The sequence below is a fragment of the Dreissena polymorpha genome, chromosome 2 (assembly GCF_020536995.1).
Source record: "Dreissena polymorpha isolate Duluth1 chromosome 2, UMN_Dpol_1.0, whole genome shotgun sequence".
In the NCBI taxonomy this organism is placed as follows: Eukaryota; Metazoa; Mollusca; class Bivalvia; order Myida; family Dreissenidae; genus Dreissena; species Dreissena polymorpha.
The window spans coordinates 9,527,689-9,552,045 of NC_068356.1; the positions used below are offsets into that span (position 1 = coordinate 9,527,689).

Consider the following 24,357-nt stretch of genomic DNA (forward strand, 5'->3'; position numbering starts at 1 on the left):
TGAGCGACATAGGACCTTTAGCTCTATTGTTCTTCTTCGTTTGTTACTAAAGAGGGAAGGAACGTATGCTGAAATTGGATGGTTTGAATCGAGTTATTTTTTTTATTTATACCTCCACTTGAAGAAAAGCGGAAGTTTGAGGTTATATCGCCCTCCACCTGCCCGTCGGTCAGTAGGTCGGTCGGTAAGTCTGCATAAATGTCGGTCGATCCGGAGTCATTCCGTTTTAATCCAATATATAGAGAACGCTTTCGCCTAAACGAATCCCGGTTGACTTCGGAGGAAAAGAAAAGGTTTAGTGATTTTGAGGTCGATAGGTCATAGGTGAAGGCCACACAATATTGTACCGTTTATTGTGTGTCTACACGATATATTAAGCACGATTTTATATAATAGTATGACCATCTCATTTGTTTTCCTGGTTATTTTGCACGGAAGAAATATTGATTCCAATTTTAACAGATTTTAGTTTCTGATATTTTTTGTTTTACTAGGTACGCATCCGCTTAACGAAAACGAGCCACAAGAAAGCGTGTTTTTTTCACTATTCATAGTATCATAGCAAAAACAATAAACGATTATATCAAGAAATATGATTTTATTTATAAATTGATATGTTTGCTACAAATTATATATAAATACACACGTATCCATAAACTTCTTAAACATCTAAACGCATGTATACCTGTGATTGTTTATTTTTACCAGCCGAAGAATAATTGATATAATATAAAGGAATTATTTTAACATTCAACATTTTTAATGATCATGAATCGAACGGCAACACAAATACACTTAAAATATATTATTCTTTTTAATTGTATAATGCTATAAATGCCGGGCCTAGCAAAACAACAATATACATAGTTCGAGGGCCTATTGCGTATCAGAAACTCCATGCAAGCAATAGCAATCATTAAATTGATTCACAATTTTCAAACACGCTACGGCAAACAAATGTGCATGTCCATGGGTATTTACAGACTGTATTTGGTACGAATACCCGATTAAAGGACTTTCTTTTCACATGTATAACATGTCAATTTTCAAATACAAAATAAGTGTTATAGAATCCAAAAATTCAGTAATTATTATATTCAATATGTAATATATAAATCGGTTAAACTGTACTGCTATCCCTTCGATAATAGGACAATACGAGTATCATAAACTCTGTTAAATATTCTGTTAATATTCAAAGCCTTAGTGATCCAGTGGCAGGTTGTAAGGTTTTGCTATAGATCCCAGGTGTGAATCCCGGTAAATTTACAATCTTTAAGACAACACTTTTTTTGCTATAATACACATTTTAGACTATCCCAATATTTAAGACTATCCAAAACAGTTTTTAAATGAGCACAATTTTATGGCCCTAGTAAAAAATGTTAACAGAGAGTATGAAATAACTATATTATATATTGAAATAAATCTACCAAATTGGATTTTTACATAGTAATGATAAATTTGAATTTGTGATAATAAAATGATGACATTTATCGTGTATGGTAAGTATGGGATAAATTATGTTGCATCCTGAGTAAATCCTTTTTACCTTATTTTATGTTTCATTCGAATAACATTTCAGCAAATGTAAACATCATCAAAAGAACTACGTTAATTAGAAAAACGTCGAAAACTTGCCATAAACTTCAAACACCGTTTAAGCCTTTTTGAATAATTTAATTTTATGGAATGTACAGTGGGTTTTAAAGTTCTTACGAATTTGGCACATTGTTTTGATCCAATATAATAACTCGCACAAATGTCAAATCATCATCGTACACACAAATTTGACCACAAAACAGGATTTGCGGATAAACTATCGTTAATCTACAATTTCCATGCATTTTATGCATTTCCGCCTTGTAGTTACCTTTTCAAAGAATTACAATTGAGCTTTTTGCGGTAAATTGAATGTCAATAAGTCACACACTGATGTTATTTGACTTTAAAGCAGTGAACACTGATCGATAAGATATTTTACAAAACGTAGGTTTTTAAAGGCATACGAATGGCATTAAATTAAGAAATACAGTATATCAACACTTCTACAATAAAGGAACACCAATGCAAGCTTAGTCAACCAACGTGTGAAATGACAAACAGCAGAAAAAGAAGCTCTTTCGTATAATAATATAATTCACAATATGGTTTGGCTTGAACAGCGAGCTATTTACACGTAATAATCATATGGATGAGCTTAGCATGCATACTTGCTAATATAACGATTTTGAGTTTGATCATTCCACGAAAAACGTCTTTTCTAAAAAAGAGAACGACGCCAAAACGGGAAAGAGATGCACTGACAAGTTTATATGTCAATAATTTTCTAAAAGGGCGTGCCCTCCATCCGGTATCGGCCACGCCCTAGACTTCCATAGCCAAAGCTCTCACGTGACCGTTGTACATCTGGACTTCCGCTGCTTCGCGAAAAGCCATTCTAAAAATATAGTATGAGTCATTACTTTCAAAATTGTTTTGAATGTATACACAAAGTATAATCAATTATAGTATATTGTTAAATTTTGATTCAGTATCTTATAAGATGAAGGTGGTGGTGATGTCGTAAACAAATAGGGTTTCGCCTAGCGAAATGAAGATCCTGCATTCGTTCCCTCTTTTGTTATTGTTTTCATATTTTTTACCAAAGACACACATTGCAACTTTTAACCAATGTCAAGATACGAACTCCAAAATGCATCAGTTGGCCTTAGAACTTCGATGGGATTATACTCAAACAGAAAAAATGAAAATTAATTAAACAATAACAATTGATATATCTTAAATATTTTAACTTAATGCTGTCTTAATTTTTTCTTAAATGGACTTTCAACTCTTTAAATGCAGTTAAAGAACTGTTGATGCTGAGAAAATAATGACAGCTGTTTGCTGTAATTGTTAATTTTGTTACAAAAACTGAATATATTTTAAAATACAAACAATTAAAGCGAGATTATACGATTTTTATATGTGTTTAATTGTAATATATTGATAAAAATATATTACAATAACACAAAATAGGCAAGACAAATTATACATTGAAAACGAATTTCATCAAAATGCAGCAAAGACAAATTAGCGTCCCGAGCCGATGTGACGAAGATAGTTCGTACATATTTTCGTACAATAACCGAGGATTCGTCTTTTTATTAGGATCGGAGTTAGTGTTCGTGTGTCATATCAATAGATATCGTTGCAGGAAATAACAATGATTAAAAATCTAACGAATGTTCGCCTTACCAATCCACTGTCGTTTGATGCGTACAGGCGGTCACGCGACCGCTTGTCGTGATAATCAGGCTTTGGTGACCGTGGTGGAGCATGGTAATCGGGTTCCGGAGAAATCCGGCCGTTTCCAGTATTTCTCGGAAACTGGCTGTTTCTTGCTCTCGGAAGTCGCTCGCCAGACTCGGGAAATACCCTCACCATGTTTTGCTTGTAGTTGTCCATTGGTTTCTGCGTAGGTGGTGGATATTTTTCCTTTTTTGGAGAAGAGTACAGCGGATCGGGATCCCTCTGGTATGACAATCGCCTTCTCTCTCGCGCCAGTCTCATATCGACATGGTCATTAATGTCCGGTAGCGAACCAGATTTGCCTTTCATTCCGGGAACATGACCGTTACGGTCCCACGTCGAATCAGGATCGCCTAATCTGAATGGTCTGGTGTAGTTTGGTTCAACTGGCTTGAACGGCCCACCGTAGTAGGAATTTAGACGTCCATCACGATCGGACTCTCTGCAATTTGAAACATTTAGATCTACATTCGTAGTTTGGAAAAACACAATTAAAACTTCTATAATGATAGCATCAGTAGTAATAACCGGAGAGCAATGCAATACACTGTTCATTTATTAACAGCAATAGACAAGTTGCCAAAAGAACATGTAAAATACAAATAAAAATATTACGATGGGCAATATCTAACCAATCGCATTTTTTACCTAACTCATACTGTGCCATCATTCGGCCTTAAATAACGTGGGTGGATTATAGCCATTGCCACGTTTTTACTTAAATACGTTATCTATACCATAAATACAAACCATTCGTGTTTCTTTAATAATGTGCTTAATTTAAATTAGAATTTACCTTAAATCATTCGTGGAGTTCTGCTTTGAATCCGAGCGAAGGTAGTTCCTGCCTAACAGCGAGTTATCGAATCCGTTCCTGTGATCCTTCTCTAGCTCCTTTAGCTTGATTGTCTCTGCATCTCGCGCCTTCTTCCTGCGTAGTCTTAACGACACGAAAACAATATACATTAATTGAATTCTTTACCGGTTTTTGGTCTTTAAAACAAAGGCATGACTAATTTCATTTCATATGTGTGAAAGATGGGCGAGGGATGGACATTAGCAGTGATCCACCAGTAAGCGAAACCTTAAGTTGATAGATAACTATATTTAATATGACACTATGTCCTTTGTACATGGATTTTTGAAAGAACGAAGGTGGGAAGCCAAAGACACGGTTTTTCTTTTCGAGTATTACCATTTTGAGTGATTTCATTGGCTAAATTCGCAAAGCAATCACTATTAAGTGAAAAATCGCCATAAACATTACGAAACGACAACACGACAGTAACCAAGGATTAAGGCATATTTTCTGTAGCGATATTCTTTTTTTGAATACTATCTCAATTTGGTCAGTCCATATGAAAATTTCTTCAATATGCATGCCCGTAAATGAAATGCACGTTTTTTGATTGATATTTCACATTCGTTTTTTTTGCATTGTAATATAAATGTATGATGATCATAATAGGGCTCACACTACCTGCATACGACGATAATGGTGATCATCAATATCAGGACGACGCTACCCAGACTTGCACCTGTGGCGATCAGAGCCGTGTTGCTTGCTGAAAATGAGCGCAATACTCATATTAATGTACATCGAATGTGTGTTATGCAATTAATACTCTACTCTCAGATGAATTTCACGACTTATTTTTTTACAGATTGATTGATAAATGTGAAACGTAATGCATATGACACAACTAGAAACACAACGAGTAAAAACTCACGGCCTTAATTTGACATGTATATGAATTTTCATAATCTTTAGTTATTAAATATAAGGTAATATATGTTTTTAGATTTGATAGATACTCATTGTGTTTTTTTTTTTAAATATATATGAAAACATAATCTGTAATTTTTTTCCTAAGAAAACATATGCTATATCTAAATGATACCTATAAGAACTTATTATCAAAATATTACCCCAAATAACCAATGCAAAGCTGAAAAGATAAGTACGCGTTCATCTTTGTTTATATTTGTCATTGCTTTTATAGCACTAACATTAATCATTGAATACATTAAAAACCTTACAATACACGGGTTTATCTTCTTTTTGCATATCCACTCCATCATTAGACTTTGTTGTTGTCTCCTTTCTTGGCGAGACAATATTCTCGTTAACTTCTGTGGTAGCCTGAGATTTGTTTGTCCCGACTGAAGATGTTCCAATCTGGGATTGAACCGTCTTGCCATTTTCGGAGTTTACCGGATGAATGGTCGAGTTGTGTGCTAATCACGAAAGAGAAATAAAACAACACACGATAAAAAGAACTTACTAATGCACTTATGCTTTTATATTATATACATATTTACATGTTTTGCGAAACTGACGGACTTTGTTGCCAATGATCATGTTAAGGTACTTTCAACACATGTACATGGCTTGTTCAATTAATTCGTGACATGACCTTATTTTCATCATTTATATGCATTTTCATAGATAACTTCATGTATACATCCCACATCAATTAAATCGATTAGGAATATGCCCTGAAACTCATCAGCAACAGTTACAAAACGTTAATGAGATACTCAGTTAACCAATTTATTGAACAACTCGCGTATCGTTTAATAACAAAATGTACTGTGTTTTAATCCACTGTGCATGCATGCTTTGGAAGTCGAATTAACATTCGTGGACAAGCTGGTAATGTTTCACCTATTTGTTTTTGCAAAATGTTGCACAAACAGTTCATACATCTATGAGTTTCCATTTTGAATAACGGACTCAACCGATCCGATGGAGAATGTTTAGTTTATTTTTAAACACGCAATAGGATATAAATAATAATGAATACATTTCAATACTGGATTAGTACTATATAGTGTCATAAGATATTAAAAGGTGTTTGTATAGTTAAGATTTACTTTACTTGGTTCAGAGAATGAAGAGGTAGTGGTTGCAGTTGGCGGTGTACGATTTGTGACAGTATAATCTGGGCTAGAAGAAGATATTGATAAACCAGACGGCCTTGTAGTTGATGTCATTGCGGTTGATGGGAATGTAGTTGATATCATTGTGTTTGAAGTCACTGTAGTTGATGTAGCTTCTGGAAAGTCGGCTGGGGAAAAACATCATTTTCATAACCAATCTAAATTATATCTTATGCATGCTTTTTGGTGTACTGTATTGCGTGAGTTTTATTTGTAGATCAGCTTTTGATAATTAACATCCGTGTTTATTTTTTTGTTTATGTGTTTATGAATAAAACTTACGGCTGGCGTACTACTTGAATGATTGCTATATGCAAAAGTATAGTTGCGAAGGACCCGTTTTGGATAATCAAAATGTTATCAAATATAACAAATGTCATTCTTCTTATTTGCTTTAACATACATATTTAATATATGTATATTTAGTAGTAAATCATAACCATGAACATGTATTATAAGGTTTCAGCTGCAGCAGACCCAACGTCATATGTCTACATTGAAATAGTTTTAATTAAATAATCTCATATTTCACAATCATACATTGTGTACATCGCTTTGACTTGATATATGCGTTCCAAGTAAGAACAAATATATTAAGTCTACGAAATAACGTGTATTTCGCTTTCTTAAAGATATCAGATTTTAATAATCACTGATTACTGAGCACTAAACATGAATATGGGGGTTCAAGTTATAAAGAATGTAGTGATTAATTAGACCGATTTACCAGAATACATTTAACACATATTGTCCGTACACTGAAATATGTACAGAAAACGCGTGTAGCAAGTTATTGTGTAAATAGTGAACTATATTAAGTATGTATATTAAGTGTAACTTTGAAATTTCAATGCATGAATGCACATACCCGAATTACATTTTGTTGGAACATTCCAATGAATCCATGTGTTATCAATTATTGAACATTGGAAATAGTATATATTAACAAATATGATAAAACCTGTCGGTACATTACCTGGTTGCACGCATATATAAATTGAAGTTTCGTTTATAAAGGTGATGTTGACATAACCAGCCGTGCAGCTGCATTCAATCTGTGAAGATGTGTCGTTGCAAGTGGTTGTATTTTTGTCACACACTTTCGAAATATTGCACAAATCCTTTTCTCCTAAAAAGAAAAAAAATTGATATCACATATTCGTTTTATGCACATTAATGAATACCGAAAAGCCCTGTGTGTTAAAATCTATCCAAGTTAATAACTGCACATATTTCACGCTTTTAATTTATTTCGCAATAATATTTATATTATGCAAATAACTGGTGTGAAAATCCAGAATATAACATACTGTAACTTAAGTAATACTTAAGAGGGGACATTTACTTGTTTGTGTATTAAACGAAATATACTGTTCACATGAAACATAAAAGAAAATGAGTTATACGACGGGCTTTGTTTGTATGTTAAGTTCACACACAAGAGTAAATATGGAACATTAGTTGAAATTTGGTCAATCTTAATAAAAGTTTATTTACGATTCAATTTTGAAGAAATTCAACATTGGATGGCATTACTGCTACACAAACTTGTAAGACAAACTGCTTTAACCTCCGATGCATGTCTGTGTGTAATTGTTGTTTATATTGTTGTTTTATCGTTGCCGTTATGTTATACAAAACTTTAACCGATGCAAAGTGGACACACGATTTTCTTAAAGTGACTTGTACACATATTTCATTTTTGTTAATTTTAACAAGCTGTTGTCATTTAACAAACGCAACAGAAACAAACCAAAGTATTTGATTCTTTGCTTTACAATCAACACAAAACATGTGTGTTGGTCCTGTTATTTAGCTTTTTAGCTGAGTCTTTTTTATACATGCTATTTTTTTATCATTTTTGTTATGATGACTTTTTTCTATTTTTTGTGTGCATGTTATTCGTCCGTTTAGTGTCACCATTAATAAGGATAATTAATTTACACGCATTGTCATGCGAATATTGGATGACATGAAACTCATAAACCTGGCACATTCACAACGCTGACCAACTAGTTTAACAAACCTTAAAAGTTTTAGAGTATTACAACAATAAAACTTACTATAAATAAACACGGTTTGATTGTAGGTTAGGTTGAAAGCCGCGTTTGAATAAGCTTGTACTTTTTCGTAGCAAGACGAACTGACATCTGTGCAATTTTCCCAAGCTTCTTTAATATTTGTTTCGTTTATACTTTCATTCGCATGAAGTATGAACTCAACGGATGCAGACTCAGTCGTGGATCTGAAAACAAGCATCTTTTTAGAAATATAATATTCTTACCAATAACAGACGGTGAGCTTGAAAACAGCATGAACTAAAGCTTCATCAAAAGAAAAACAGCCGTCCATGACAGGCTTAATGTTGTCGGAGTAAGAACAGGATAGACATAATATTAATTAACTTAGCCTAAGTTCTTTTTAGTAATGGCAGGTCCTATTGTCTAGTTTACAATCATTATTCTTATTACTGGTACTGCAGCAATAATTATTTTGAGCTGAAAAAAACCTTAAATAACATACGTTTACCCTCTATTACCCTATACACAGATAATCAATGTATACGACAATGTATAAATAGCAAACATAATTTTGTACCAACACACGTAAATAATGAGCATTTTCCCTAGTGGCCCTTTATCAAAATAACGTGTTTCGTCAATCTAGCTTTGACACTGATTAGCGTTATCTCAGAATCCATATCTAGGCGGCCGGATCGCGGTTAAATCTTAAGTCCAAAGTTTCACAAGTCCAGGATTGTGTGAGGATACTTTCACAACTAATAAACACATGTCTGCTCCATTAAGGGACTTATTAAAAAATAAACGTATTGAAGTATGTACATACATGTCGTAGATTGAAATATTCGAGCTTAATTCCTTATTAATGCAACAATTGTATTAAGAAAATATAAATATGATAATCAATAGTCAAGCATAGGTTTTCGTGAATATGGCTGCATACATTCTAACGTGTGCAATTAAATTTTAAAGAAATTAACAAACAAATCAGAAGCACACCATACTTGTCAAACAGTAAGCGTAAAAACGCTTTACTAATTTTTTCAAACTCAACTGATAAAGCGTACCCAACAAACAAAAAGCTATGTGTAGTAAATGTATATCGATTTTGTTATCTTTAACATTAAGACTCACTGATCGTAAATCTTAATTTCCAATTCATTGAACATGCTCCTTTAAAAAAAACATATATGGACAATTCCATAATCGATAAATTGACCGCCGCCATATTGGCTGTCACGTAACCCGCCTCCATTAGTGTTCTGAAGAATTGGCAGATTACAGCGTGGTGTACTGAAGAATTGGCAGATTACAGCGTAATCATAGTGTACACACGTTTCTTTCCAATAATGGGTATTTGATGAATTCGCACAGTAGGATTAAAAACAACTGAGACTTGAAACAAAGTTTAGATATGTATAATATCGTTAATCAATAGAAGTTAAAAAAGAAATATACTCGATCGATTAATAAAATATGTGCTTCTGCAAGAATATTCAGTGACAACACGTAATGTTTAAGGCTGAGTTATCTTTTTAAAGCAATTTCATTATGAAATGTAATTATTCAATGATAATTATGAAGGTTATATCAATATCTTAAGTCTTCAGCAAACTTTGTGTATTTAGCGTAAATAGTGCCAGGGATATTAATTTTTAAGCTTTTAAAGATTTAAGGCCGAGGTAGGCAATCTTTTTTAAATGTATATATCTGCCTTGTTTAAACCTATATTATATATTTACAAATATTATACTTATATAGTTCCGGAGATACTCAATAAGAAATATTGTAAGATTCAATACTTTATTCTTGAATGGTACATATCTTGGTGTATGTTCTATGTTCTATTTCGTTTTTAATATTTCCCTTGTAAGTGTCATTTTAAATATTATATAAAAATCTAAGACGAAATTTAAGTTTTGATTTTAATTAAAACTTGTCCGGAAATATTTATAAGCGAAACTCTGTAAGATTTCAGATAAACTTTTCTGATTGAAAATTATGTATCTAGTTAAGTTTCAAACTAAAGTGTTTTTTATTAATATTTTTATTTATCGCTATCAAGCTTTTAGTTTACAAAAATCTCTGGCCGGAAATGATTTTTTTATTTTAAATTGAGCAAGTACCGGGGCTTTATTAGCAAAACTGAGTAAGATATCAGACTTTTGTATTGAAAAAATACATATCAGCTTTTGCCTATGACTCTACTTTAAAATTATCATTAAAATAACGTAATTTACAGGTAATATCAGAGTCCTAGCATGAAATAAATTGTGTTTGTTTTCTTAATTTCTACTGAACTGATTTCCAAATAAAATCTAACAAGAAAAAATGAGCCTTAAATAAACTTAAATAGCTCCCATAATGTTCCCTACATTTCCCAAGCAAATCTTTATCAAATTGTCTTCATACAGTTTATATTTCAGGTAAAAAAAAACAAATGGAAAAAATCACGTGATGTTTTGTTAATTAATTACGGATCAATTTAAGCAAGATAATTGTCTTAAAAACATCTGTGATAGAGGCACGAAAACAATCGCTCAACGGGAGGCGATGTCTCAAGTGTGGATTAACAGCGATTTATGGGTATGGCCATAACACCACATGTCTGCACATGTGTAGATACCGTTATTAAAAGCAGATATCAGGCGTCACCTTCATACAACATGTGAAGTTACAATCAAGACCTATTTTATGCTAAGTTGTATTACTCTTAAAAGAATGCAGATAAACCTTGTTTCTATTAATCACATTAACAAACGAACTATATATTCGATAAAATCGTTTCGCTTCCCTGTTTGGTTCTTCAGTACCGTAATTGCGGCGCTTGCGAATATTCAGTGGCGGTTAGCCGGGAGTTATTAATTTCCGGCATTGTCTATTGCATTATAACAGATGTGAACTGAAGCATGTTACCTCTTTCTACGTTTTTTGACTCCTAATATTTTCACAATTTCTACCCAAATCTTGCCATACCCAAACAAGGCCTGGTACATAGCTGTAATCTGAAATTGAAAGGTCACATCAAATATGTCTTTTAACCATGCAACGGGGATGACACCGTGCTCTGATGTTTGAATTATATAAAGTTTAACAAAGTTATAAAGGTTTTACACATTTGTCCAATACAATCATCAACGATAAATGTATTTAATATTTCGACAATGTCAGTTTAAATGTTCCCAAATAATAAATAAATGATACTTAACAAACGATATATGTTATATCAGCAAAATTGTGCGATTCATCCTTTAAGACTTCCATGCTTATAAGTGCTATTTAGTGCTTTGTACACCGATTGAGAATTTAAATATGGTAGGATTAACGATAACTAAAACATGGACAGTGAATACAGCTTACCTGCTGCTTTACCGTTTCCTTTAAAGATGAGCTATTGTATATGTTAGCCTGGAGTGTAAAACTGACGGACGAAACATACGCAAACTCCTCTGAAAAGACGATATGGAAGTGGAAGACAACGTATTTATCGAGATTTAAAAAAAAAGGCGGTTTAGTTTTTCTACGAATGCTTGTTCTTAATAATTTATATCCTCTCGACATCATTTGAACACACTTTATTTATTCAATAGTGTAACTGCATAATCTGTGATATATCAATATAGTTGACATATGAGAAAGTTTTAACGATTAAATTTAGAAACGTAAGATATAACACATGGGGAGTAAAATCTGAATTGAATATTAAGCAAGGTAACAGTTCATGGGCAGAGTCCAATAAACATTTCAGATTAATAAACTATTATGTCTTTCATTAAAATTACGCATTTTCCGGCATGTTTGAATTAACAATAACATGGCGGCTTATTTTGAGTAAACATATATGCTATAAAGACGTTACGATAGGTATGTTTCACATCTTAAGAATGCTTGTTTGTCGTATGAAGGCAAACAAAAGGTCATCGGCACTATTACCTATACTCTCCTTTACTGGTTCACAAAATCCAACACCTTCATGATATGTGACGTTCTTATACGCGGTGCGACATTCGCATGATACACGTCCTTCTGACTTATTGAAGACACATACAGTGGAGTTGAAATCACAAGCTTTCGAATGTAATTTACACTGGTCAACATATATTTCTGAAATGTGAATCGTCTCCAGTTGTAAAGCAAGAGCCCTTTTAATCTATTGTGGCAATTATATGTGACTATATTGCGAAACGATTTGTGACGTATCAGCGAATACTCAAGTGATTATCAAAGCATATATAATGATAATAAATGCTTAGGGCAGTAGTTAAACAATTAAAACTGCCTTCTTGCATGTTAATCTTGTCTGATTGGAAATAAATTGTGCAAGCGTCTTTTGATTTAAATATACAATTTACCCATAGCAAACTAACAAAAAACAAGTCAAAGTGTCCAATCAAATTGACCAATCAAAGTGTCTATTACATATGAAAATAAAATGCAGCATAGTTCTGAAAATATTCATTATTGAACTGGACTTTGCTGATATATTATTATTAAGCTATGTGACTGCCATTCCTTTCACTACCATACCTGTTTTGCTCAACGAAATAACAAGTATGTTGCCTGCCATGATGGTACGTTGAGTTAGATCAGATTTCTCAAACACGGTTTGCAAGGCTGAATCGTTGGACAGCGTTGAAAGAATCACTGTGACGTTGATTGTGATATTTCTGAAGCAAATTTTCATATTTATATAAATAGATCATTTTATTAGGGATATGATATCAATGCACTGTAGAATGTTTTACTTTCAGTACTGTCTAAAATCAACGAGTAAACTGTATTCACTGAAAGGAAAGCCATTATACAATAGAAGTTGTTAAAAGCGGTATCTTCTGTCGTTCGCTTGTGAAACTTAAACGCGCTTGATCCACACTTTGTGGTTTACGTTTTGTAAACTTATTACAAAATTGGTTTAAACAATATATTTGGTTAACATACTGTTTACATGGTCATACACGTGTCTTGCTTAAGCCTGAATCAATCAAACTTTCGAAAATAATACAATCGTTGAATAAAAGGTCGGCTCTTTAAAATTCAAATGTTCGGCTTACCGCGGTCTTGATTTATTAAGTCGTTGGAAACTTGAAAGCCAACAAGTAGATAGAAGTAGTATTGATTCAAAAGTGTATATACACGTATGCCAGAATGCATGCATACATGTATGTATATTAAGTAATATAAGAAGACAGAGCATTACCCATTTAATGGATGATGGTACCCATCCTGTAATAGCTCTACTGGTAACTGGACTTTTCCACCAAGTGCTTGGCTGCTATTCAAAATGTATGTAAGCTACAGCGAAAGAACCGACGAGCGAATAGTTTGCATGATTAATAAAATGTAGGACAACATGAATAATAATATGGTATAATGAATAATAAATATGTACTTATATACTTATGCAACAAATGTTAATATGAAGCAATTCACTGACATATTATTCTCTACAGACATTTCTTTAAATTAAGATAGAAATGTCGTATTAGTGAGATGACATTGCGCGTTGCTACTTTTGCATTAGCGAAAAATACCTGTTTTATTAGAAGGCCTTGGATTTCCTTATCAGTTGGGTGGCCTCCTCCTGGAAGACTTATCTCTTGAACTTCAAACTGCATGGGATACCTGTATACCTCTGCAACGCAAAACGATTTCCGTCAAATCCTTTGTTGAAGCAAATAGTTCTGGATATTGAATACGTATGGTACGGCAAGTCAAAATATTTATTTCTACTTATTTCGTTGTGATCTTTGAAAACTGCATATATTCGTATAGCTTAGAAGTTAAAAATTATGCGATAACACTTTTGTTTGTAATAACAGCATTACAATATAGCCTTGAACAAAACCTAAGGTGTATGGCTGAAGCTCCCAGAACTTAAACTTGAAGTTTTGATAAGATGCAATGTTGAAGAAAGAAATTGCTTATTGAACCACATGATAATAAATGACCGATTAATGAGACAAATACTTTTTTAGTCAAACTTTTGGAAGTTATTTTAGACGATTAATTTTACAGATGATGAGAAATGTGATGGTGTTGAAAAAGAAAAAAAACTGTACGTTATGGATACCTTAATTGACACTACAGTAGAGTTAAGTCAAATATAATGATGAATTATGTTTAACTGATAAAATAAGTAAACAAATCAAAACCAATGCATTGAATGACGCTGTTGTTCAACTTCGAAGGTCGACTTGAAACACCACATACGCAGTCCCACGATCCGTTTGTATTTGTACAAGTCCCATGAATACATTGGTAACCAATTGGATTTGCACATTCATCGACGTCTGCAATGTTATCCATTATCTTAAGAAATTATATCGGTAACAATGTAAATATTAAACTAATGTATTTATTTTCCAATAAGATACATATAGTTATTCTTATTTGGATTTATACTTGCACAATTGTATTAATTATTAAAAAGCACCGACCAATTTTGTGACGTTGATATGATGATCTGAAACATAGGTATCCATATTACAATGAGGCGTTAATTATTTATCACGTTATTTGAATTTTGTGTTATAATTCAAACCTTTGCACGTGAATATGTGGTTATCGCCTGATGTATGGTTTTCATAACCGTCTGGGCACGCGCACGTAAATGACCCTTGTAGATTAGTACATTTTCCGTCGCAGGAGTAGGAAGCATTAGTACATTCGTCTATATCTACAATTTTACATTCATACTTGTTATATAAAAATCATACATGTACCATTCGTAAGGGACGCATGTAAAAGTAGTATGTTTAATTTCATAAAGTTTTTATTATACATAAATTTACAATAAAATCAAAATGACAACATGCGTTCAAAAAGGTTTCGAGATGAGGGTATTTGGGAAGGAATTTTTATCAGTCGCCAACTTAAAATACAGTAAAAGACGAATATATGCAACGCTAACCCACCAGTACAATAAGTGACGTACTGGTTTCTAAATTGTTCGTAGAAACCATTAAGACAATTGCATGTGTAGTTTCCGTTGTTATTGGTACATTTCCCGTTGACACAAATGTCGTTCGAATGTAAACATTCATCAATATCTGAAACACAAAATGCTATAGAAAGTGCACAGTTCAATCATTTTGAATTTAAGTAAATCTTTAAGCTCACATCGTATATATGACTGGCTATGCATGGGGATTATTGTCGATTCAATTTCGTCTTAATACAAACTAACGAACACATCGTTAAACACGCATTAATACAAGAATTACTTATGATCTGTCTTTAATCCTTCACTTTTCTGTATGATGGCAACTGAATCTTTATACCATCTGACACTTAAATCTTGGTAAAAACGTAGCCCAACTCATATACTTTATGTAAACATATGTTTTCATATGTTTATTGAAGCCTCATAATATGATAGCAATATTTTAACTTTTAGTAGTTTAACTTTTAGTAGTCTGTAAACCATGGTAATATAACACTAACCTTGTTACGCGTTTTGTATAGGTCATACATGTGCATTAAATAGATAAGTTTCTGAAACACACTTATAAATTCAGATTATTTAGATTTATTTATGTTTAGATATGTTATATTGTAAGTCTTACAATTTATAACGAAAAGTCATAAGCCACATCAAGAAATAATATACGACAGACACAATTCAACCAACTGCACTTTTGTGTCTTTTAACAGGTAAGGTGAAGAATGCAATTACGAAATCATGTAAAAACAGTGAAAGGATACAGATTCACTTTTATCAAAAATTTGTTTTCTGTATAATATCCACACTATATTTTGTGTTATGTATATATTAACCTTGTATCAATGGAAAACTTGCATTCAGTTTGTCAACCTCACAGTTATGATTAACTTACCTATGCATGATTTGCGGGGTGCGTCTAATTCAAAACCTTTATTACAGGTGCAAGAATACTTCCCGTCAGTGTTACTACAAATTCCATGACCACACGGATTTTCTTTACATTCATCTATGTCTGTAATGAACAACCACATTCACAAACAGTGTCTTCTCTTGAAATAAACAATTATCAACATACAATTGTATTTTAAAAGTTACATATTCGGAAGTTGCATGTTCGACAGCAATGTCAAGAACACCTCAACACTTAGGCTAAACACATTTATATTGACGTAAAAACACCCAGACGAGTCTCCAGTATACAATTCACAAAATTAAATTTAGAAAAATAGGTCAAGCATTTGAATAATAGGAAACAAAGAGGTAATTGAATCAGCGTTAGCAATACAAATACAATATCAAAAGTATTACCGATGCATGTAGAATTAACCCCTGTTCCAGTCAAATTATATCCATCGTGGCACTGACAAGACCACACTGAAGCGTTACATGTTCTTAGACCGTTAGGACACTTATATGTTTGGTAGATTGCAGATTCGCACGAATAAAAAACTTCCCCTGAAAATGTTTGGAAAATACACATCATACAATAGCGGAAATACTCATGGTATTAGAGTAGAAGGATTGCTCTACGTTTTCGCCTTACATTCCCATTCGGTATACATCAAATCTTTAAATAGTTTAAATGAACGCATTGGGCACATGGTTTACCGTGAGCCATTGTTACTCATTAATTTCAATTTCAATAATAATAATTCAATGCAGGTCAAAATAAAAAGTGCCTTACTTGAACAATCTTGGTATGTGTTATTGTGGTAAACAAGTTGTGCATAATCAGGACAATTACACGTCCAGTTACCATCTTTGTTGACACAGGAGCCATTACCAGAACATTTGTAATCGTCTGGTTTACTGCATTCGTTCACATCTGTTCAATAATCAACACAGTGAAATTTCAGCGGTATCATTAGGATACAAGTCTTATTTAAGTGCGAGTCTTTGGAATTAAGGCAAGTGACATGTCGCCAACTAACAGAGTTAGGGTCACCTAGTAGGAGCGGTCATTGGAAAGCAATGGTGTCGTTATTTATTTTTTTTTGGAGTTCTTCAGCTTAGATATCATGTGTTATCCATCGTTATTTAAAAGAACAAGCAAATGCCTATCAAAATCATCCTTATAGCATTAAAACTCAAATACAATAGTACTTAATTACATCCGAATTTCATTTAATAACATAGTGCAACATATGGGTATTAATGGTGGCATTTTTTAAAAGATGTATGTTTCGCGAACAGTAGGTTCAGGGTTCGAACTCTGAGTGAGTTAACATGATATTCCCTAAAAACCACGAGTGATAATTCTTAAGTCGTGGCGTTTAAAAATGTCCTGGATAAAACCAATGTTTAAAAAACTTGTTTTTATTAACTATATTAAATCATAATTCATTCAGTCTTGACGCAGTACAAAACAATATAGGAATACACTCAATAGTGTATTATCATTTGAAAGGAATTTTTAACGCATGTTCAAGCATAAAACGGACTAAATGTGTCTTTAAAACTTTAACACGTAACACCATTGCCTCGTTACCCTATAACCATTGATACATGTATATAAAATATGTGTGACCAAAATTATTAAATAAATATGTATAATGTTTATAAGATTTTATTTTTAATAATTATATAATAAGTATATGCATGGTGTTTTTACTTTCACAAATTATTAGTTGCAAACCGGATGCAAGTAATTTAAAACGCGAAGAAGTAAACTTTAACAAAAAGTAACCAACCATATCAAAAACACAGAAATATTTAATCAAGTGTATAGTCACATGTAAAATATTGACTCTTACTGTAGTACATTAGAGTGCACATTGTAAAACATGTGTAAACATGTATGTACTTGGTGGCTTGCCTTAAATAAAAGATGACCGGGGGATAACACGAATTTCATTACTGAATATGATTTTGAAATTTTCTTTTTTATATGGGATATTCAATAAGTTAACAACCTTTTAAAAGACACATTTTACTAGAAAAAACTTAAAGCAAAATAATGTATTAATTAATACGCAAATTTGTAACATAGGTCATGGTTTACAGAACAGTGTATTACCAATGTCTTTCTAGCATTAAGACTATGATTATATAAGTCTTCAAGAAAAACGCCTAGCGTATAGAACTAATTACGAAATGTATATTCCCAACGAAGGATCCTATTATAGGAATAGTCCGACCCACTGAAATAATATTAATGATATCATATTAAAAATCAACCCCAAAGTTATAAAGACTGGAGTTCACTACATTTAAGTTGTACATGTAAAGGCAGTACGATTGAAGCCTAGGGAGGTAGTGTCGGTGAATGACAGAAAAAGGATTTTTTCACAATTGATAAACTAATTTGAATAAATGTGTGAAATAGCCATAATCGTATATTGACATGAAAATCCTGTAACATATTTAAGAAATTGTCCGATGGTCTACACTCGTAGTCTGTCATTTTTCATTGTGCAATAAACTTATAGTTGACGAAGTAATTCCTTCAAAAGAAGGCTGATGCTATTTAATTTGCAATTTACCTTCACATAAATATTTTGTGTAAGTACTTGGCTGGAATCCTTTTTTACACACACACATGGTAGTTCCATTTTCCTGTTTACATTCAGTTGACCGGAGTTCACAGTGACCTTGGTTACTGCGTCTGCACAGTTCATTGTCTGACTCTTTAAAAACATATTAAGTTTGGTTTACAATGACAAAACATAAAACAGATACAACATTACATCGTTAATTTGATAGACATATAACTTTTAAGTGGAATATACATACGATTTTTTAGAGTGTACAATGCGCTTAAATGCTGTGCACGAGTACGTAAATTAAAAATTCTTTCTCGACGAGCTGTGTTGTTTAAGTTATTTAATTACAAAGAGCTAATAGTGGGATATATTGTTTGCGGCCGGCGAATATTTTACGTTCACTTGTTACAAATAAGAGCTGATTGGAATATTTAACAAGACATAATATGGACAGAACACTTAATTATGTACAATCTATTGGTAATATACGTGAATAAGCATAGTTAACTATTTTTATACTTTATGAAAAATATCTGACATACCATTAAAAACAATGAACTGTGTGAATCTGACTGTCCCTATTTTTACACCCTGCTTGAAGCGTTCACTTCCAATTTTGTGTAGAAGGTCAGTGCTTACTGGATCTCCCATGCGAATACGAAACTCGTATGTAAACTTGTGTAGATCTGTATCGGGACTGACAAAATATGTTACATTAATAATTGAGACATATTTAGCCCTTAAACAGAATTACATAAAATTTTGCATAAACTAATTTATTTTTCATATTATATACTTTTATTCCAAATGCTGTTTAATTTATTACCGGAAAATGTGACCATACATTTGAATAAACTTGGTTGTCTGTGTCATTATTTGATTTTTTTGTAAAATAACTCCATTACAAATGTTACACAGTGTAAATGTATGCGTCAGTTATATGTTTTCATATTTAACAACTGTCTGTTACCTTAATTAAAGCACTTTTGCACATGTGTGAGAACTTGATGTATTTTTCTATCAACTAATCACATGAATAGCAAGAAACGAATTTAAGTGTGACGTAGAAGAAAATCAAAGCTATACAAGCATCAAACAAAACATTTGTTATGAACAAATAAGCTAACATTTAACGTTTTCTCAAAACCTTATCACGTGGAAGAGGTATGACATAAAATGTTACAAGCATTAGGTAAGTAATATATCAGACATTTGATACCTTATGAAATGAGAAATACATTAATGCTTTCGATAAATTAGGTACAATACTAACGTAAAGCTTTATTATTTTAACAATCCAATATATGTTAAATGGGAATTACATTTTCAACACCAATTCTATATAGGTATTAAGCGTATTTAGATATCAATAACGAAAATACGACACGATTTTGACAATTTATTTATATTTGACGTGAATAGCGATGCTTCGTTGTTATGCTATGTAAAAATGTTTATAAAACTGGTCATGTTTATCTGTAGGCGTATACAAAAAGACCTCATATCAAAGCGAATATTATTAATATCACTGGAACACTACCACGAAGTATAGCTTCAACGAAATAATTATAACGGACGGGAACATGAATTAAAATATATTATCATTGAAACGGGCAGAACGATATTAACAGTGCTGAATACAAACGCATGAATAAGATGAATAAACAGATACTAATTAAAACAAACATGTTCCAAAAAGAGTGCCAACTTGTCACAAAATCCGCTAGTTTAAGTATTTGGTTAACAGTGTGTGAACGATCTATTAATTTGCTGTACACATTGTGGCACATAAAATAATGGGGCTAACAGTGTATTAATATTATTCAATTAAATAAACAGTGCAATTTCAAGTTAGGTCTGCGTGTAAGCTACCTACACAAAAAATATCAACACAAAGCCGCCGTTAACACACAAATTATTGAGCACAACCTGTTTATAGATATTTTAGAAACAGTGACCTAAAATTTATCCGGCTGGCCAATATGCAATATCAAAGATACATGTAAGCATCCCATGCACACATTGTGAGTGCATTATTTCCCTCCAAACGCAAGTTCCCAGCAGAAAATGCTTGGCTATTTGTTTCAAAACAAATGAAAATGCTAGGCTATTTGTTTCACTAGCCTTGACCTACAGGACTTGCTACAATCACATGCTATGTCTGCACGTAAGCTACCTTTACACCCATCGTTTGTCTTTAACCTTGTTCCTAAATAAAGTTATTGAGCGGTATCCGTTTTTCACCTTTTTAAGTAACGGTAACCTTGAACTTGACCTAACGGGACCAAATTCAATCGCAAGCTTGCATATATATAAGGTTATATACACTTAAAATTTGAAAGAACTACCTACTTCCAAACTGAAATTATTCGGAGAAAATTTATTTTATAGTTGTTGTTAAAGTTACCCTGGCGTGGACAAAACGAGCCCCAAAATTACATCCCAAGAGATGTTAATGCAAACTTCTTGCATTGACAGGGCAACACCTTTTAGGGAGTAGAAAACATTAATATGGCGATTATTTTGGGATAATGATAGAGCAAAATTCAAACATGTTTCATGCGGTCTGACTGGTTATCAAACTTTTCGATATATTATCCCTATAATCATAATAAATAAGTTTCATTATTACCTGATTAGAACACAATGTTAAAGGAGTGAGCGGAAACCGTTGTCATATACGCCACCCCAATCAACCAACCACCCGCCCGACCGCCATTGGTCTTTCAATAATATTCAGCGTTTCGACGGGCGTTTTAAAATTACTTACATTCCGGAATATGATGTGTTTTCCAAAATAGTCACCGACACAAACAATGAGGTAACTGCTGTCATATTCTTTTGATCAAAAGTTTCATTTGAAAAAACTTCTGAAATCTGAAAATTATTGTAAACTTTGTCAATTATTGATCTGTAAAAAACGCATACTTAAATTCAATATGTTTTCATTTGTGAAACAAAAGAACATCGTTGTGAGTAGAACGGTCACATTTATATCATACTTCTCATCTTTATTCCGTGCAATACTGGCTGTTCATAAACATGTTTATTATACACAACCTCTAAAACGAAAAAAACTATCTGAACAAAAACACGTCTGCGATAAGAATTAATAACGTTATATTTCATGCGGGTTATTTAAACATGAAGTAAGAGCTTCTATAGAATTTTTTGAACTAATCTTATAGACTTATGTCCGTGCAACGGATATTTGTAACGACTATAAAATAAATTGGACACCATTAACATGTCAAAAAAAAGTATTGAAGAAATAATAATATAATTATATTTTTGGAATTATGTATATGATTCAATATGCAAAATGAATGAATATTATGCAAAGTAAAACTAACAATACAACGAATATATTTACCTGAGACGTCAAAAAGGACTTTATTACAGATTGGTTTATATGCCCTTGCTGTGCGTCCCAGATAAAAGAGACGTTACCCAAATAACTGTGGTTACCTAATAATTAATTGTAACTTATTTGAATGTGATGTATACATGTTAAAACATCCACAACATATGACGACACAATATTGTTCGTCTACCGCTCAAAATTTACATTGAATATTTTAATGCAAATCATTAATTCGAAGTTTTGCTTGAACATATAATTCAGTGATTACGTAGTGCCGAAAACGTGCGTATAACATACCTTGACAGCGATAGACGGGATGTGCCGGAGTACCTACAGACATCCAGAGTCTGTCAGGAGGACATGTACAGTTCCAGGACCCAACCGTATTGGAACAGTGTCCATATACACATCGTGTATGTGTCGTTCCGTTATCATCATATTCCTCGCATTCGTTTTCATCTAAATTACAAAACGATTTACTTGTGTAATACTCGTAAACAGGGTCATGGACAAATATTAATGATCGCATAATTGGTCATTCACGATAAGGCTTAACAGTATCAGCACATTTTTAACTTCACCGGCACAAATAAAACACAGAAACAATATAAACTATTGAAATGGTAAGAGCACTTTGCACTTTTATATGAGTGTATTTATTACATAATTCGTTATATATTTGTCCATATATTGTACGTTTTGATCAGATGCCGGTATATGTATCGAGTATAATGTTAATAAATGCACCTCTACATCAAATATCCAATAACACAAATAAGAAAATAAGAAATAAGAAAAAATCAAGAAAAGTAATTCAAGTCGGCAAAATATTCCTCAAATTTTGTACCATCACAAAAAATCTCTCGCTTTTTGGCTGAAACTGGTTTCTTGTATCCGAAACGACATGCGCAATCGTAATAGTCTTCGGTGATGTTCCTGTTAACGCAGTAGGTGCTTTGTTCAAAGCAGTCTGTACGCTTTGGTTCAACATTACATATGCCTCCTTCACTGGCTGTAAGTGCAGAATTAACAATCAAAATATAAAAAATCATTTAATGAAATCAAGCATTGCATTCTACAATACGCTTGCACCAATAGATTTCTGTTTCAATAATCAATATGGCTATTCAATTTTGCATTTTATGTATTTTAATAAAAAAACAAATTGTTTTAAAGTCATAAATTTATGCACATGTTGAATGACCGCTATATTTAATCATTTACATACTTTACACAACACGTAATTGACAAGAATATTTTATTTAAAAGCAACGAATTTGTGAAAATCATAAAATAAGAAATTAACAATTCCACTGTTTTTGAATTAGCTTGGTGTCAACTTTCGCAAGTATCGCCACGTTGCAAATCGTGGGATTTATAGTAAACTTATTGTTATGATATTATTCTATTTTATCGGACATAATGGGATCTTGATGGATATCTTGTCAATCGTGTTTTTATAACAATTCACATAAATTGCATCCGATTGTTGTTCATTCTTGTTTGCATGGCACCGATGCGCCTACAAAACTACAACGACAGATATTGCCTTAATACGAGAAATACGATATCATTCTTTTTGTGTTGTGCCTTCTCGCATACCATATGGAAACTCTAAAGGACAACAAAGATCTGAATGGTCCTATCCGCGTACATATTGGTCGTTCTTGCGTCTTACATGTGCTTTTTGAAATAGCGCAATTAAAAATTGGTTTACATGTGTAAAGACTTGTTTAACATCAACTTACGCGAATAAACATGAACTTCAACAGATGGCTGCATTTGTACTCCTAAAAATGCCATGTCCGTTTTACCACTAAGTGCAGTCTTTAAACGACCTACAACTATATTCAGTTCGATATTGTCATTCATATGCACGATAAAATCGAAGTGAATATTGGGGCTCCTGAAAAGTAAAAAAAAACTAATAGTTTATTCCTCGAATAGAGTAAAACAATGGCATATCCCTATTATTGCATGATGACGGTTTTATACTAGGTGTATTGTATATCCTGATATTAGGTGTATCAGATGAAGTATAATAAAATTTTGTATACTCTAATCTAGTGTGTGTCATTAAAGAGATAAATATTTTTTCAGCGTGCATATTCATCATGCATTGTGTCAAAAGTATATACCTTTAAATTAAACTATTGTACTCGCCCTTACCTGATGAAGATTTTGTAAACCTCTATTGCCAAAATCCCAGTAGTTCCGTTTATTTTGTCGAAGAACTGAAAATTAAAAAAAAAATCACAACGGCCAATTACTTTATTATGCATTTAGAATTTAGAACAACTCAGTCATAAC

The 24,357-nt window shown here is 32.6% G+C and overlaps 1 protein-coding gene across 3 annotated transcripts in view; it reads right to left on the reverse strand.

Moving 5' to 3' along the window:
* Positions 1 to 578: 578 nt before the first annotated feature.
* The window catches only part of LOC127865823 (uncharacterized), a 64,314-nt gene continuing 40,535 nt past the window's right edge, over positions 579 to 24,357 (reverse strand). For 2 of the 3 annotated variants that reach the window (XM_052405840.1, XM_052405841.1), the window contains exons 15-42: positions 24,217 to 24,281; positions 23,796 to 23,953; positions 22,895 to 23,059; positions 22,345 to 22,506; positions 22,057 to 22,151; positions 21,454 to 21,560; positions 19,226 to 19,380; positions 18,684 to 18,827; positions 16,886 to 17,026; positions 16,510 to 16,656; positions 16,094 to 16,213; positions 15,173 to 15,307; positions 14,800 to 14,934; positions 14,411 to 14,548; positions 13,790 to 13,890; positions 13,456 to 13,550; positions 12,786 to 12,925; positions 12,192 to 12,362; positions 11,619 to 11,707; positions 11,175 to 11,263; positions 8,301 to 8,482; positions 7,214 to 7,366; positions 6,177 to 6,365; positions 5,335 to 5,532; positions 4,775 to 4,859; positions 4,091 to 4,234; positions 3,241 to 3,736; positions 579 to 2,440 (exon numbers count right to left, since the gene is read on the reverse strand). In XM_052405840.1, the coding sequence (XP_052261800.1) occupies positions 2,330 to 2,440; positions 3,241 to 3,736; positions 4,091 to 4,234; positions 4,775 to 4,859; positions 5,335 to 5,532; positions 6,177 to 6,365; positions 7,214 to 7,366; positions 8,301 to 8,482; positions 11,175 to 11,263; positions 11,619 to 11,707; positions 12,192 to 12,362; positions 12,786 to 12,925; positions 13,456 to 13,550; positions 13,790 to 13,890; positions 14,411 to 14,548; positions 14,800 to 14,934; positions 15,173 to 15,307; positions 16,094 to 16,213; positions 16,510 to 16,656; positions 16,886 to 17,026; positions 18,684 to 18,827; positions 19,226 to 19,380; positions 21,454 to 21,560; positions 22,057 to 22,151; positions 22,345 to 22,506; positions 22,895 to 23,059; positions 23,796 to 23,953; positions 24,217 to 24,281 (4,110 nt within the window). In that variant the 3' untranslated portion in view covers positions 579 to 2,329. The remainder of the gene's footprint in view (positions 2,441 to 3,240; positions 3,737 to 4,090; positions 4,235 to 4,774; positions 4,860 to 5,334; positions 5,533 to 6,176; positions 6,366 to 7,213; positions 7,367 to 8,300; positions 8,483 to 11,174; positions 11,264 to 11,618; positions 11,708 to 12,191; positions 12,363 to 12,785; positions 12,926 to 13,455; positions 13,551 to 13,789; positions 13,891 to 14,410; positions 14,549 to 14,799; positions 14,935 to 15,172; positions 15,308 to 16,093; positions 16,214 to 16,509; positions 16,657 to 16,885; positions 17,027 to 18,683; positions 18,828 to 19,225; positions 19,381 to 21,453; positions 21,561 to 22,056; positions 22,152 to 22,344; positions 22,507 to 22,894; positions 23,060 to 23,795; positions 23,954 to 24,216; positions 24,282 to 24,357) is intronic. The other variant, XM_052405842.1, reaches the window with a different exon arrangement.